The sequence below is a fragment of the Oxyura jamaicensis genome, chromosome 4 (assembly GCF_011077185.1).
Source record: "Oxyura jamaicensis isolate SHBP4307 breed ruddy duck chromosome 4, BPBGC_Ojam_1.0, whole genome shotgun sequence".
Lineage (NCBI taxonomy): Eukaryota > Metazoa > Chordata > Aves > Anseriformes > Anatidae > Oxyura > Oxyura jamaicensis.
In genome coordinates this window covers 10,502,924-10,519,473 of record NC_048896.1, presented here as the reverse complement: position 1 = coordinate 10,519,473, position 16,550 = coordinate 10,502,924, and the positions used below count along the sequence as shown (strand labels likewise).

The following is a 16,550-nucleotide window of genomic DNA, read 5'->3' as shown; positions in this document are numbered from 1 at the left end:
TGGATCCTTTCATGCCTGGCCCCATGTTCTGCAGCATGCTGTGATTATGCTTGCGCCTCCCTGATGAAACCACTTAGTGACAAGGCATCCCGCTGGGATTTGGTGGATGCATAGAGCACAAAAGCAGTCCAGCACTCCTGCCAGCAGCTCCGGGATGGGCACTTCTACATCTGCCTGTGTGCATCCTCTGCAGAGCCACCACCATGGGAGGTGGGCTGTGATGCCCTATGCGCACTGCGGCCTTGTGCCCTGCGGTGCCACCTGCGACCTCATGGCTCTCACTTTGCTCAGCATGCCCCTTAATTCTTTGGCGTCAGTGAATAATCTGCCAGCCCTTGGCTCCTCCCAGCCCATCGGGAAGAAAGGGCCATGTTAGGTGTCCCAGGAAGGCCTTTCCCTCTGCTTTCCAGCACCATCCGTGAGGTGTCCCTGGCACCTGGCATTGATGAGCTCTCTGCACAGCACAGAAGCAAACACATGTCCTGGTCTTTGGCAGATTTTCTGATTGCACTGAGTGGATAAAGATGAACTCAGTCAATAGTGCTGAGTTCAAAAAATGGGAAAGGTGGCCAGATCTGCATGCCTTCTGCTCTCTCCACAGCTGATGGCCTTCTGCCTGAAGACCCAGGAGTTAGGGACTGCTTTGAGGCCTTTGATGGATGCGGTGTAAAGATGTCATGGCAGAAGGGCCAGGTGGGAGCCTCTGCAGGCGTGTGTTTCTGATCGTGCCCTGTGTTTTGTCTTGTAGGCTAACAATTCATGCCGAGTGCCCCATGCACCTGGAGGACTTCCCAATGGATGTGCATGCTTGCCCACTGAAATTTGGGAGCTGTAAGTACCTCGATCAGCCTCTGTAAGGTGGTAGCTTCAGAGCTAAAGAACAGTCCTTCATGTGGCCAGTGTCTTTCATGATTTTATTAGTGGTGTTATTAATTGTAGCATAGTTGCTAATGGTAACATGACTAAAAATTTGTTTCTGGTATCTCAAACGCAATTCCTGCCATCATCAGAAATGAGCAGGGAGCAAATCTGTGGTTAAATCTGTGGAAAGTGGAAGAATTTGATTGACACCAGAAGAAATCATGTTTATCATGTGCATCTGCCCCTCTGTCTCCTGACAAAATGCATCCATGAAGCTGGATTGTTCAGAACTTCTAAAAAGAAGTAATTTCTCAGGCAGCTCCTATTAAATGTAGAACTCATTGCCACAGGACATAACTAAGGCCAGTAAATTAGCAAGCCTTAGAGAAGGATGAATTATTAATGTTAATTGACCTTGTGAGGAGGGATATAAAATCTCATACCTCAGGCCTAAACTTTGGGATTATAACAAGACTTTCAGGAAGGCAGATTACTCTATATCTAATTACTTTCTTGGTGAGGAAAAGAGACTAATGTGCATATTCCTGCTGGAACACCCTTTGGGGTTCTTCTGGGCATTTTTATACTGATTTGCCCTTTAAATGATGGGAGTTTTGACACAAGCAGCTCAGAAAGCTGCCCTTGATTAATGTTACTATGAATATTTCTAAAGCACCCATTTGCATAGCATGTGAGTTCACCTCTCTTATGTTGGAGTAGGATTAAATCACTGTTTGCACCAAAAATCTGCCCAAAGCTGGAAGCTGCTCATTTGCAAGAAGCTTAATGTGGTTCAGATTCCGTAAGTACAAGGGCAGTGCCAGTGCCAGACGTGCTGTTCAAAGGATAGCAAAATTTGCCTCGGTGACAAGTGATCCCCACAAACTGAATGGCTTGTCAGAGGTCTCCTGTCTCCATGTCACCATGGCGTGCACCCCGAGTGGGAAAGCAGAGAGCTCGCAGGAGAAGTAAGGGGATCAGCCATTTCAGAGAGCCACACTTGCCCAAGTGCACACCGTGTGCTCACTTCATTCCTTGGACCAGAAGTGCAGTGAAGGTGATGGCTTTACCTCTCTCCACGTTCCCTAGAGATAGATGAGCCAAGCAAAGAACAACTGTTTCTAAGCCAGTCTAGCAGCTGAGATCAGGAAAGCAGATGTTGCTAGACTTACCAGCTCCACTAAATGCTACAGAACTGTCCTTGTTTGAATTGGACTAGACTGCATTGCAAGTGGGTCATTGAACAGAAATAAAACAGATTCCTGGCATTAAGTAGGTTCCAATTATCCATGCCATGGCTACATGACAGCAGATATACTTTTGTCATGGACAACCAGATGAGAAGAAACCTGCATTTTAAGGTATGAAGCAAAGTTGATGGCACTGAAGATGTGGACAGGTTTCCCCTGCAGACAGAGAGTGGCGGTGGGAGAACTGCGGCTGTCAGAGCAGAAGGTGCTGTCCACCAAGGCAGAGGAGCACTGGCAGAGCTGTACAGAGCTAAGCCTGAAGGAGGCAGGTGCTCTCCAGAAGCATGTGGAGAGCTGGAAGGAGGGGCTGGAAAAGCAGTGTTGCACATCAGATGAGAAGTGCCAGCCTGCATCTGAAGTGCTTAAGCAGCACCGTGGCATGCTGAGAAACATTGGCTGATCATCACAACCACTCCCCCTGCTTCACACAGTGCCTGCTTAGTGTTTAGCAGGTTTGCCAAAACCCACAGTGCAGGGATAACAATGGTTGTTTTTAAAAGATCAGAGAAATCTAGCTGTCTTACTACACAATCATCCACAAAGCATGAGCTGAGAAATTTCCATAGTAGACTTGACCCAGTGCTTGGCCTGACCCTAGCCAGAAATGTCTTAATATCTTAATACAAGAAGCTGGTGGTAAAAATGAATGAAAAAGCACTTGTTAAAATGGCTTGGCAGATAGTGAACTTTGTTCTTGCCTAGAAAATTACTTCAGAGTGGGTCTGAACAAGAAGCTTGAGCATTATGGAGAGTCGTAGCACCTAGTAGAGCCTGGAGAAACTTAATTTCTACATACTGTAGGACTGGTAACACCGAGAGAACAAGTGGGAAAGAGCAGCTATGGGAACAAGCAGGGGTTTGGTCACAAAGGCTTGTGAAGGTGATGGTGACTGCGTGCTTTTTAGGGAGGTGCTGGGCAAGGATGGAGAAGGGGAGCTTGCAAGTCACTGGAAGGCTGCCCTGGCTGTGAGCCCGGCACTGCCCCTTGCAGCGGCTCAGCAGCACTTGCCTGCTGTCTTCTGCAACATGCAGGCAGTCTATTCCCAGCACTGCCCTGCAGGCATGGGGTCACACAGTGCACAGAACTCACTGGTGGGAGGGCACACCACCTCCAGGGCTGTGAGGCTGGGGCAGCTGCGCCTGAAGGCAAATATTTGCATTTATTTATTTATTTTAAACTAAACAACCTGAAATTCATCCCCATATTTGTGTAACCCTCTTGCCAGCCGCTGACAGCATAACTGTCCCAGCCCTTGGCATGGCAGGGTGGTGGTTGTCTTGCTGCCCCAGCACCATGCTGGCCTGGATGCCTTCCTATTTTGCCTCTGCTTGGAGCCAGCCCTTGCAGAGCCACTATGTCAAGGCAACAGCATTTCTCAGTGACATTGCTCTGCCCCTATCTTCCTTCCAGCTCCCTTCCCAAAACCCTAGTTCTCTTTTGCTCATTCAATTAGCAGTTGCTGAGCTGCCTTTGTCTCTGGCCATGCTTGGCTGTGCTCAGCCATGTGGCTCTGAGGAATGTACAGCAAGGAGGCTGCAGGCTACAGGCTAATTTTGGTATATTTTAGGTCAGCCAGAAGCATGAACCTCATTTTTCTTTCTCCTCTGCAGATGCCTACACAAAGACAGAGGTGATCTATACCTGGACTCTGGGGAAGGATAAATCAGTGGAAGTAGCAAAAGGTGGATCTCGCCTGAACCAGTATGACCTGCTGGGCCATGTTGTTGGGACAGAGATGGTTCGATCCAGCACAGGTACTTGTGGGACCATGACAAGACGTATGGGCTGAGCACACTGTCAGGCAAGACAGACCCATGGGCTTTGAATACCATGATTTCACATAATTATGCAGGCCGTGCATGGAGGCTGTGAGGACCACGGTGCTTCCCAAGCCCTGTGATGTTGGAGAACATGGCTGAGGACATCTGGGGCAGTCACCTTGAGGCAGTAATCTGTTTAGCTTTTAGTGGTTTCTATAGAAAGAGCCTTATTACCTGTACCCTCTAGAAAACTGATTTCAAACATCTAAAATGACCTGATGTACAGAAAACTTGCCCCATCTTGCCCAGCTGGTCCTTGGTACTGTAGACTAATTTGTCTTGGATCCCTTCTCAGCCCGTCAGGAGAGCATTGCGGGCAGGGGAGGTGAATGCAACATGATGTTGTGTGATTTTCACTGCATCTGCTTACACAAATATTATCACAGCTAATAGAAGATTCTTCCAAACAAATGTTTCCTCTGATTAATGACCAATATTAATCATCTTTCTGTCCCATCTGCTGCTCCTCCCTTTCTTTCTGAATTCAGGTACTGATAGCTTCTGTTATCTCGTGTGTTTCTCTCATCTTTCTTTTCTTCTTTGCCCTTTTTTCCTTCTGTATGCACCAGTAATTCTCTCATTTGAGAATATTTCCTCTCTGGTGCACTTGATTTTAATAGTGTCTGTCTGTAACAACTCATATCACCTCCCTTGGGGAAATGTAGGGAGTCCAGGGGACTAAATGTCATAATATCTGGCCCATCTCTCTACTTAAGCTGTAGTAAAATGTACAGATGAATAACCTGAAATGGCAAGAAAGCTGCTAAAGGCTCCTGCGTGTGATGACTTAGCAGAGCCACGCTCACAACAAAAAGGCACAAAAACCCAGCAAAATACCCAAAGCTTTGCTGCATTGCTTTGAGTGGAGGAATAGGGTACTGGAGGAAAACAGAGACGGCTGCTCCTTTGGTCTACAGCCCAGACCTTTAACAACAGAACTTGCCCTGTTTTTTTGTTTGTTTGTTTGTTTGTTTTGAGATGGTTAAAGTGAGGAGAGGTAAATATTGCCAGCCAGTACCAATACAACTCACAGACTGGAATTTCATCTTGGAGTTTGCAAGTTTGCTCAGGACAGACCGTTGGTGCTTTAGAGAGGGACTGGTGCTCAGTCGGTGCCATCCTGGAGCACAGCAGTGGCTCTGTGTCTCTAACTGGCTGTCTCTGCAGGGGAGTATGTCGTCATGACCACACACTTCCATCTCAAGAGGAAGATCGGGTACTTCGTCATCCAGACCTACCTGCCCTGCATTATGACTGTCATCCTGTCCCAGGTCTCTTTCTGGCTCAACAGGGAGTCCGTCCCTGCCCGAACGGTTTTTGGTGAGTCTGGGAGCATGTGGGATTTCTGGTCAGGTCAGGGGAGAAGGGCAAGCAATGAGACATTGCTGCTTTGTCCAGATTCACAGCGCAGAGCAATTTGGTGCATGCAGCAAGCTCTCCGCCTGCAGATCCCATCCACGCCTGCACCGTCCCTTTAGTGGACAAGCTCATCGTGCTCCAGAGCCAGCTCCCCTTGCTGGTGAGGTCTGGGGCCCAAATACCAATGTCCATGCCCCATGCAAGGAGACAAGTTGAGGTGGTGTAGGCTGCTGCCTTCCGGACAGTTTCTGGCTCGTGACGCCAGTGGATGGTTTCTCCATTCCTGGGATGCCTTATTAATGCATAGCTGGCAGAAAAAGCTAAATTATCAAGAATCCTGATCTCTAGCACACATAGGCTGCCACAAGTTCAGTCAGCGTGTCCTGCTTGGAGCATGGCTCAGAGGGGGAAATGATTCCTTGGGAACAGAAAGGCTACAGAAAGAGGCAGGCTTCAGGGGTGGCCGAGAAACAAGGGCTGGAAGGACCAGCCATCAGAGCTGGTATTCTGCGGTCTTGACTGGCATCAGTGAAGCCGCTGGCCATTTCCCATAATAGCTCTCAGTATCTTTCCAGTGCTCCTATTTCCACCGAATCTCTGTAAAAAATACTTCTGTCCAAGTTTCTGCTACAAGCCAAGCCATAAATATTAAGAGTAATCAAGGTATTGATCATCTAATTAGATGCATTTGGCTGTGTCTGTTTATCTGTATGAGCTTTTGAGTTGAGGAGAGGGTGGGTACACGGGAGGTATTTAATGCTCTACCTTTGAAGTTGCTAATATGCCCCTGGTCAGACTCCATGGAACAGGATCCTGAGGTGCAGCAGTTTAACTGCACAGTAAATATTCTGTTATTATTTTCTTCAGATGGTTTCAGACCCGCTCTCCTAAGCAAGGTGTCGGGCTGGCATTGTACATGCATTAATAGCTTTAGCAAATACATAATAACAGAATTGCTCTGTGCTTTCCTGCCAAGACTTTGAATTCAGGATCTATACCCCAAAACCACCACCCCACCATACCCCACTCCCAGGGGCAGACAGAGCCTTGGCACTGCAACAGGGGAAGGCTGGAGGGCAGGATGCAGACCTGCACATCATATAGTGAAGGATGTGAAGCCCTCTACCACCTCAGAGAGCATTTCTCAAATGAACTCCTGCACCAGCTCTGGAGCACCTCTGCTCTCCCAATGTCTGGGCTGAGCCCTTCTCCGAGGATATTCGATTCCCTCTCATGTTATCCTGATATTTGCAATTAGACAGGTTTCCTCAAGTAGCAGCACAGATTCAGCAGGAAAAAGCTGATTGAAAAATTAAAAGCTACCTTTGTGAAAAATGTCTTAGCTTCCAAATTGCTTTGCTTTGCTATTAAGAGAATAATGAGAACTCCAATTGTTTATTCTTTTTTTTTTTCCCTCTCAGAAAGTATTACCAACAATATTACTGAAACTCTTCAATTACCAGGAGTATAGCTTAAGGGAAGTGAAAATTAGTCAATATTTTTATAATGTTTTTAATGCATTTTTAATTGAAAAGCATATTATTGGGGAAAATGGATAGCAAGTGTTGCTTGCTTTAATGAAAAAAGCTTTAATAGGCATTTTGCTACAGATCATTTTAAAAGATAAATCCTTGTGACACTTTTTCTGGCAGCATGGGCCACTGACGGGTGCCTGGCCATGCAGGCAGGGCCTGTGGTCCCACAGTCCATCCATGTAGCCCACAAAACACTTCTTCCAGAATATTCTGAGACCTGCATCATAAGAGTGGCCAGTTTCTGCTCCTCCATGCAATCTTAACTATGTAGCTATACCTTATTATTGTTATTGTTGTTGTTTTATCGCAGTAGCAATAAGACGCTTCTCCATGCCGGGATCCATGTGTGGGAGCTAGACCTAGTGTCAGGGAATTCACAGATGAGGAATTAAACTTCCTGAATTAAATGTAGGTGCCCAATACTGAGCTAGGACTCCTTTAAAGTGAGCAGAAATACAGTCAATGGAGTTTGGGTCAGATTCCTTTTACCCTAATGTGCATGTCATTGTCCATAGGAATTGGAGATATTTGGAACACAGAAGGCCCTGCAGTTGGCCCGACTTGAGAAGGTGTTGGACTAGTTAAGTTCCCTTTCAACCCAAACTTTTTTGTTGTTCTGCAAATTGCACCATGGACTGGTGTGGCTAGGAGTCCCTTAATTACAGTGGGAACCTGGAGGACAGCTCCCAGAAGTATGTGACAGAAATGCCAGCTGTGTGTTTTGTGGGTAAAGTGAGGTACAAGGATGTGAAGTGGTTCACCAAGGCCTGGCTTAATGTCAGTGGCAGAGAGAGGAGCAGATTTCAGTTCTTCTTAAGCCTGGCCTGCTCCCTGCCCTCAGGGCAGTGGGGATTTTTTTTCTGGTGTATCCCTTTTGTGGCCAAATTACTTCTGATATTGGAAGGTCCATATGCAATGGAAGCACCTTGGGCAAGAGCCTTCTGTCTTCAACAGAAGGTCTAGTGTGACCTGTGGCAAGATTTCTTGCCGGCTTTTCCCCTGAAAGGGCAGGGCACAAAGATGCTGAGGGTGGGTGAGTGCAAGTGTACGGTCTGACAGCATCCTTGCCTCCTGCTGTGATCCCACAGGTGTCACCACCGTCCTCACCATGACCACACTAAGCATCAGCGCAAGAAACTCGTTGCCTAAAGTGGCGTATGCGACGGCCATGGACTGGTTCATAGCCGTCTGTTACGCCTTTGTGTTTTCTGCGCTGATCGAATTTGCCACCGTCAACTACTTCACCAAGCGCAGCTGGGCTTGGGATGGCAAGAAGGTGCTGGAGGCCCAAGAGATGAAGGTGAGCCCCGTGGCCAAGGCCGGGGACGGTGAAGAAACGCTGCACGAGAGAGCTGCGCTGGGACCAGGAGTGGGTAGCATGCAGCCCCACAGCACTCGGGAGGCTGGGTGCTACTTACTGGGGTTCCCAGCTCAGGTCTCGACTGCAGCGGTTCTTGGGGAACAAGGGAGGAGGGCTGGTCGCTGTGCTTAGCTGGAAAAAAACACCCATTCAGACTGCTCACTCTTTCCTGTGCCTTTCTGCATGACTATTTGCTGGTGGAAATGAGAATGCGTGCATGTTTTGGTCTTGCTCTGCTGGTGGTCTCCTTTCTCCTTCTCCCTCAAACCCCTAAATGCCCCACTCCATCTCTCCTGCATGCCACCCAAGCCCAAATACACCACAGGATGCCAGCCTTGCCAATGGAGATGGTTCCACCGTGCTGTGTCCCCTGCAGCAGGTATCCCCCTGCCATAGGTCTCCCCCAGCATGGGCAAGCATGGTGCAGCGAGGGGCAGGCCCTGAGGCTCGTGCTGTTGCCCACAGCTGCGGGCAGCTGCTGCTTCGTACGCTCGGGCAAAGAGGATGGGTGGGAAGCAAGCAGTCAGAAACGGCACCTGGCAGTAAATTAGTGCCTGGCATCACCCACGTTTTCGCTTCTGCTCAGGTTCAGCCTCTCTGGCAGCATCCTTCCTGACAGCCATCACTAGCCCTGCCCGTGCCCCCTCCCTCCTGACTGATTTAATCTGGGCTGTGCAGAGAAATCACTTACTGTCGCATGCTGCTCCTTGTTTATATTTATTGAATCAATTTGAAAATCACATTTGTCCTTGTTCTCGGTTCTGGTGCTTCTATATTTTTCTCCTTTGCATTTCAATGTGTTGTTTAAAATTGTTGTGGGGCCCTATGCAAATACCTGGCAGAACTGCAGTAACTTTTAGGAGGACGACAGCCAGCCATTTCTCTGGTACGGAGGTCACAGCAGAAGAACGGAGGCCTTGTGGAAAACCACAGCCATCACTGGGTGCTGAATGCCTCTGTCTTGTGATTCTTGGACTTTGTCTATCCATTTGCTTTTGCAGCTGTGGTCTGAGCTCCAGGCTCGTGGCAGAAGGGCTCCAGAGGAGGCCTGTTGATTGTCTTCCACATCCATTGTGAGCAATAGCATTAGCTGGGCCTCTAGAGATGAGAGGAATCTTTCTCAGGTCATTGGCATGAACACAAAATCAGAGCAGGTCCTCAAAGCAACCCTATCCCTTTCAGGGATGGGTAAATCAGCACAAAGTCAGGATTCACAAAGCCTTGGGCAGTTATGTGAACTGAGCACAGCCAAAAAAGCAACAAAGGCTTAAAAGCTTCAATTTATGATAAAAGAAGCAGTTTCCTCGATTTATTTATTGACCCAGCACTGCAAAACCAACCATGCTGAAGCAATAGGGTAAAAACAGGCAGAACGTTTGCACACAAGGTAATTGAACAAGAAAACAAAGCAGGACTGGAAATGTTTCAGAGAAAGCACTCCTTGGGAGAGTTTGCTGCAATTGGTGTCAGCCTGAAGAATTGCAATGGACTCCAAATTTGTGGAATCTTTTTCAATCCATCGCTGTTCCTTATCTGATGCAAACTCAAAAGGCTAACACACCCTAGTCTCTGCAGCTCAGAAGCTCTCACTCTGCCCCATTCTCTCTATTTTGCTTTTATGTATGCTGCAAACAATCTCATCTGAAATCACATATCCAAGGATAAATTCCTGAACAGCCATGGACTTTCAGGGAGCTTGTGAATATGATGTGTCACCATATTTGCTTTCATCTCTATTCCACCAAATATTTTCAAGCAGTGAATTTGCTACGTAAGGAAGGTGCCTCATTGGCTCAGTTCCAGCCTTTAATTAGCTCTTCTTGAAACAATTGACAAGCCAGGTGGTTGAAACCACTAAAGAAAGAGGAGGCAAAAGAATAACTATCGGCATTTTAAAGTGTTGATACCAGGAGTAAAACTGCCAGTGACAAGCCCAGGCTGAGCCTTGGTCTCTGGAGAGCCTTCCTTCCAGCCAAAAAGCATGTTCTTTATTGATGTGATGGCAAGGATCCTCATTCCAGGTTTGTTTGTTTCCTTGCATGAACACAAAAAAAAAAAAAAAAAAAAAAAAATCAATAAGTGTCAGCCCTGCCCTCACCTCAAATGCAGGCAGCAGCAATGCTTCCAATCCTATTTAAAAGAAATCCCTATTTTGCAGAAGTTGTGGGTTGCTGACAGGTACTCCCAGCATGTCCACTCTCTCATGGCAGGTTCTATTCTTCCTTTATCCCCTTCATGCATTCTACCAATTTAAATGGAGGATTCTGTGAGGCAAAGCAGTTTTTGGATAGAACTTAACCATGATGGGTAGATCTTGGTGAAAATGTTATGTCCAAACTTTCTATATGTTTTTCATGTCTTTTTACTGAGGAAAAGTCACCAAGGAGCATCCTCCAAACCTCTCTGTTGATACTATCATCCTTGACTTTTCTTTCTTGTTTATTTTGGAGGTGTCTGGCATGCTTGCCATTTGCACCAGGTACTTTTTCTACTGGTGGAATGAAGCCAAGATCTTCGTGCAACCCACCCTTCAGCAATTCTGAATTTTACCCCGTGATCAAGGTCACATAGGAATCATTATTCTTTCTCCTTTGTTTCTTTCCACCTATGGCATCTTTGTTTCAGTCCCCTCCTTCCAACAGAGAGGAGCTAGAACCAACCATCATAGACCACAATTTTCAACCAATTTACAGACTCACAGGGTGGTTCAGATCCCTTTTTTCTGCCTCACCATGGTAAACGTGTTTTAATGTGACTCTTTCCTTCGCTGACCATGCTCTGCAGCCCACTCTTCTTTGTCCTACTGTATTCACAATCACCTGTGGCTCACCACAGCATTGCAAATGATTTATGCTTTCAAATTCTTCACTAGATTCCACGTGTCATTCTTTGACACCATTTCACCCTCTTTCTCTCCACACTATCCACATGGTGTCTGGGGTGATCCAACCTCTGAGATTTGTCTGGAGATACAGAGAGTGTAAAATCATTGAGGTCAGCTACACGTAAGCAGGATGAAGAAGAGATGGGAGAGATGAGTGATGCACCTCGAATACTGGGTTCAGCTTGGGCCTCTCAGTACAAGAAAGACACTGAGTTGCCAAGGGGCAGGTACAAAGAGCTAAGCCCCCGACAGACCATCAGCAGAACCAGTAGTTCCCCTAATTTCAGATGTTCAGCCTTTAGCACCTCAACAGAGAGTCTAGGGGCCAAGAATATTTAATGAAATGATGTTGTACTCCACCGTGTGCGTTTGTGGAAGAACTTGTCAGACTCCAGTATCTATCCAGGGACCATATTTGTCTTCAGACCAGATTTCATAGCTTTTCCCTCGGGAGAGCAGCTCATAAGATAACTTTCTGCAGCAGCTTCAGTCTCCCTGAGTCTAAACTGGGACATAAAAACAAGAATAGCTTTTCAAGATAGACATTTTAACTAGGCCAGTTCTTCCAGTGTAAATATGGGGTTTCCTCTTGTTTTTCCACTCTTTCCCTCTGATTCAGTACAAGATGGAACTCCTCGTAGATAAGCAAGCAGGGTTATTAAAGCTGAGGGCTACTTTGCAGCTGACGGCAATAAGCAAGTTTTGCTTTATTTGATTGTCAAAATCTTGCCTAAAACATTTATTTATAAAGCATAGTCTAGTATCTTCAGGCTGAACTATTTTTTTTCTGACATCTCAGGAGCCTGTTTTCTTGCCCATGTGTGCTCTGATGGGAAGCATGTGCTCTGGATGTTTAGCAGAGACTGCCCAGGCTGCCAGCTCTGACCAGGACATCTGTGAACAGCTAACAAATATCTCTGGTTGTCAGCTCCCAAGCCTCAGCACTACCTGAACAGCCTGATCTGAGGTCCAGAGAAGCCCGAGATGATTCTTAGAGCCTCTGAATCACTTTAATAGGAGCAGTTGCTTGCTGTCAACACCTACAGCATTCACGTTAGCCTGAATTTCCTCAGTTTCAGCCTTCTGTTTTCAAATGCCATTGGCTAGGCAAGACAGATCCACTTTGCAAGCTCTGGGGCAGAAAAGCTAGCCAGGTTGAAAATGTCATGTCACTTATAGTCATCTTGTTCATGTAACGTGGCTGATTAATACTCAAATAATCACAGTGCACTTCAAATTACATTCTGCAAACAACAAACAATGTTTTTCATTTCATTACTTACTATTAATTATTTTATTACCTCCTGTAGCTATGTTAATAACTAATCATAGTAAAGCACATTTGAATGTTTTAGAAGGTGAAACATCTTTAGTCCTTTACTTGCTTCTTATCAGCTCTTTAGCAGGAAAAGTTCACCTGTGCAGGGGGTACAAGCTAACATGGCTCTAATGATTGCAGAAATCAGTCACACAGTTAATCATTAAAGATCATAACAACCTCTCCCACATTATCCATAGAGAACTATGAATATGGTCTGATCAGTGGTTTAGTCAGATCCGGACTTTTCTAGACATTTGGACCTCCTTCTAAGAGCAGGTTAATTTCTGTAATTGCTGGAGTTGCTTTGAGGCTGCAGTCAGAGCTCTGATGTTACTGGAGAGAGGCTGAAAGATTGTGCAGAAGTCTGTTTTTTTAGCATCCCACTGAAAAATCACTGTGGAAAATGCATTTCCTAAGGAAACCACAAATATCCCTGGTGACTGTGGACACATTTACAACAGAAGTACAGCCTGAAATCTAAAGCCCTTGGAGTATCTCTGCAGGTCAGATGGTCCATCCAGCCTTTCTGGTTCTCAGGCTAGGATGCAGAGATGAACACATCCTGCTGGCTGTGCACTCTCCCTTTCTCCCAGCCCTTACTTTGCATGTCGTATCTGCATGCCTACGTACATAGAAGACAGCGCCAAGCACTGTTGGGAAATGACTGAATGAACCTTATTTTGTGTTTTGGTTGCTTTTGAATGGAAAATGAAATAAGAAATCACACCTTGTTCTGAGTTTAGATTTTAGATTCCCACTGTGAGTGATCGCTGTGTCTAGCTCCAGCTCCTGGTGTAATTACAATGGACACCACACGGACACGCACAGGTGCTGGGATATGTCGGGTGTCTGATAGCTGCACAGAAAGAGATTTAATTCAACAGGCATCTCCTGGTAGACCTAGATTGCTTCATACAATATGGCCTATGGTGCAGCTGGTCTCAAGTCCCTGACAACAACAGGAAGATCCCTGGGGTGGGGGAAACATCCATCATGACTCTCTAGCCCTGCCTTCCTATCCACTCATCTTCATTAACATCGGAACTGTCTGTCTTAAGCATCCTCCTTCATCCTTTAGTGCATCCTTTATGTCAAACGCAAGTGTGTCTTTTCCATTTCCTGCGCGAGCTCTCCACCCTTCAGCAAGGACAGCGCTGCTCTCCCTGGAGCCCTGCAAGAGGGCTGCACTTTTCTCCCTTGATTTGCAGCAACCCTTAGATATGAAGGCAAGATGAAAGGCTCCCCTCTGCCCTTTTAGCATCTGGAGTCCTCAAAACCAGAGCTACTGCAAATCCTTTCTGTCTGTTCTTTATCTTACCTGGGTAGGTGACGAGAGGAACTAAAATATCCCAGAGGCATTGTGGACGTCGTGACGTTAAATTCTGAGGTATTCCATGTGAGAATTCAGGGCACTGAGGCAGTGTAAGATATGGCCTTTTAGTATCATGGTTCAAAAGCATTGCAGTGCTGTCACCCACATTCTTGAGGCCACTGGTTTTCAAAAAAAATAAAAAATAAATCATATGTGTTGTCTCCTCCTCTCACCTGATCCAGGAAACAGACTGGCTAAGCAGAAAATCAAGTTCTTCCCCTAAGATGACCACACTGGGTCTCATGCTTTTCTAAAGAACGCGTTCCTGCTTCGTCTCTCCGTGGCTGAACCTTACATACAACAGAAAACAGAACGAGCCGAGGGAGAAGTCAAGGAATCTGTGTGTAGTTTGAGCTTGCATTCACTCGTACTGGCCTAGCAATATACAGCACACACTTGGCAGCACTCAGCCAGTCAAGGAGTCACCCATCTTGGGCAGCTACTGCTCAAGTGCAGCTGCGCACACCGTGTTATACCCCTGCTGTCATCTGGGAGGCTGCAAGGAGGCTGTAAACCCAGCTGTGTGGCTTCAGTTGTTTGACTTGCAGCCAGGCCTAACAGCTAGCTGCCAGTCCAGGACCTCTTTGTGCTCCGTGCTCCATGCCAAGCTTACACGGAGCAGACGGTGTAATTGAAGGAGGCCCTAGACCTGCACATCCCACTGCTCCAGCTGCCCTCATGTGGCAGATGTCATGGGTTCTGGCCATCTTCTCACCACATCTTCCTTCCTTTCCACAATGCTGCCTTCTCAGCCTCTTGCTCCTCGCTCCCTTTTCCATCTTCTCATCCAGACAGGCAGGTAAACTCAGGACAAAATATTCTCTGTGCAATTCTACAGTCACTTCACCTCTGTTGTGTTTTTCTTCCACCTTCCCTAGAAAAAAGAACCAGTGGCACTAGCGAAGAAAACCAACAACACCTACAACATAGTTGGCACCACATATGCCCTCAACATTGCCAAGGACCCCGGCCTGCCCACCATCTCCAAGAGTGCTGCTGCCACCGCAACGGCCACCAACGTGCCCCCCAAGATGCCCCGCATAGAGGAGAAGCTCCCAGAGAGTAAGAAGACATACAATAGCGTCAGCAAGGTAGACAAGATGTCCCGCATCGTCTTTCCAGTCCTCTTTGCCATTTTCAACTTAGTCTACTGGGCTACCTACGTAAACCGGGAGTCAGCTATCAAAGGAATGATCCCCAAACAATAAAGCCGGTCCAATAAACCTTCCATCAGTGAGCACCACCCAGGCAGGAATTCTCCAGGGCTTTCTTCTCTCCTGTTTTGTTTAACTATTATTGTTCATTTGATATTATTATTACTATTAGATCATTCTTTTATAATGTAAACAAAACTGTGATTTTAATTTAATCCATATACACTTAGTTTTGTTTTATTTTGGTTTGGTTTTTCTTTGACGATGAAAGGAAAAAAAACTGGATCATAACAAGTTGTGCCTCTAACATCGTGAATCTGATGTCCCCACCCACCCAAGTCACCCTGTGCTTCCATCTCTCCTCCTCCATGGTCTGCATGCCACTGCCATCTCACGCTCCTCTCCGCTGGGGGCTGCTTCCCTCCTCCTCCTCTGCGATGGACTGCCCTAGCGTGGTGGACGCTCCTGGTGGCATGGGCTCAAGGACGTGAAGGCCTCCAGAGTCAGTCACTGGGCTGGTCTTTGGTGCCCAGCACTTTGTGCTAGGCTGTGCTCCCCTAGGGGCAGGGGAGCTGCTCTGGAGAGGGAGCAGTGCTGTATGGACCAGTGCCAGGGGCTGGTAGAACCAAGGCAGGTGTGGAACAGGCTGACAGCACCTTGTAGGTATCTACGGGGCTTCCTCCTCTCTGTCTTCACCAGCTGCTTCAACCAAGCCCAGCTGTTGGTTTCCTCCATGCTTCTCCCCAGATGAGAGCAGGTGAGAAAGGTCTTGTCTGTCTGAAATCCTGCACTCTTGGGGCAATTCGTGATAGAGGACGGGGTATTTCGTACCAGAGAAATAATTTTCCTCAGGGTCAGTGAGTGACTGAGGTCAAGACTGTAGCTTTCTAATGCCTAGGAGGAGATAGTAGCTGTGAGGCCATGTGCATTCAGCATCAGGAAGCCATAGAGCTAAGACAGATGGTCTATCACTTTCTCTTGGCCCCATCCACTTCTACTTCTTGACCTCTCTGCTCCCCATTCATCTTCCTTTGGCTACTGTGCAGCCCCCAGTAACAAATATCTCACTGGTTGTGGGTGGATTTATGCAGAGAAGCCCCGGCCCCCCAGGGGAGCTGCCAGGGAGGAGCACAACCCCGGGACATCCAGCTCATGGTGTGTTCCTGCTCTATGCGTCTGGGCAGCAGCAGTGCTGGTTCAGACCCTTTCCTGCCCTGGCACATCAGGAACCACTCTCCCCAAGAACCCCCGTTCCCTACGAATGCAGATGAGCATCCTCACCACCAGCGGAAAACAGCAGAAGGGGCTCTTTGAAATGGGGGTGGTGGTGGTGGTGATACTGCTGTCCCAGGGAGATGTGTGACCAAATGCCATCTCACAAGCCCACTGAGATGAGACACAGCTCTAATACCCACAAACTCATCTAAGAAAGCCCCCCAGCACCTTGGAGAGAGGCTTTTTCTCTCTTATTGGCCCTTCAGTCAGGGTCCCAAACCAGCAGCTGCCCCCTTCCCAGCAGCAGCACAAGTTGGTGGCATCCAAGCCCTGTCCCTCCTACCCCTCCCTGGTGCCTGGACCCCTGCACACACTGTCTTGCTGTGAGGAGTGATGTCCTCCATCTGTGAGTACTTGT

The 16,550-nt window shown here is 47.2% G+C and overlaps 1 protein-coding gene across 4 annotated transcripts in view; it reads left to right on the top strand.

Moving 5' to 3' along the window:
• Positions 1-15,197, top strand: part of GABRA3 (gamma-aminobutyric acid type A receptor subunit alpha3) — an 83,525-nt gene extending 68,328 nt beyond the window's left edge. For all 4 annotated transcript variants that reach the window (XM_035323928.1, XM_035323927.1, XM_035323925.1 and 1 more), the window contains 5 exons: positions 749-831; positions 3,723-3,866; positions 5,100-5,252; positions 7,915-8,126; positions 14,642-15,197. In XM_035323928.1, coding sequence (XP_035179819.1) covers positions 749-831; positions 3,723-3,866; positions 5,100-5,252; positions 7,915-8,126; positions 14,642-14,971 — 922 coding nt within the window. In that variant the 3' untranslated portion in view covers positions 14,972-15,197. The remainder of the gene's footprint in view (positions 1-748; positions 832-3,722; positions 3,867-5,099; positions 5,253-7,914; positions 8,127-14,641) is intronic.
• The last annotated feature ends 1,353 nt before the right edge of the window (positions 15,198-16,550 follow it).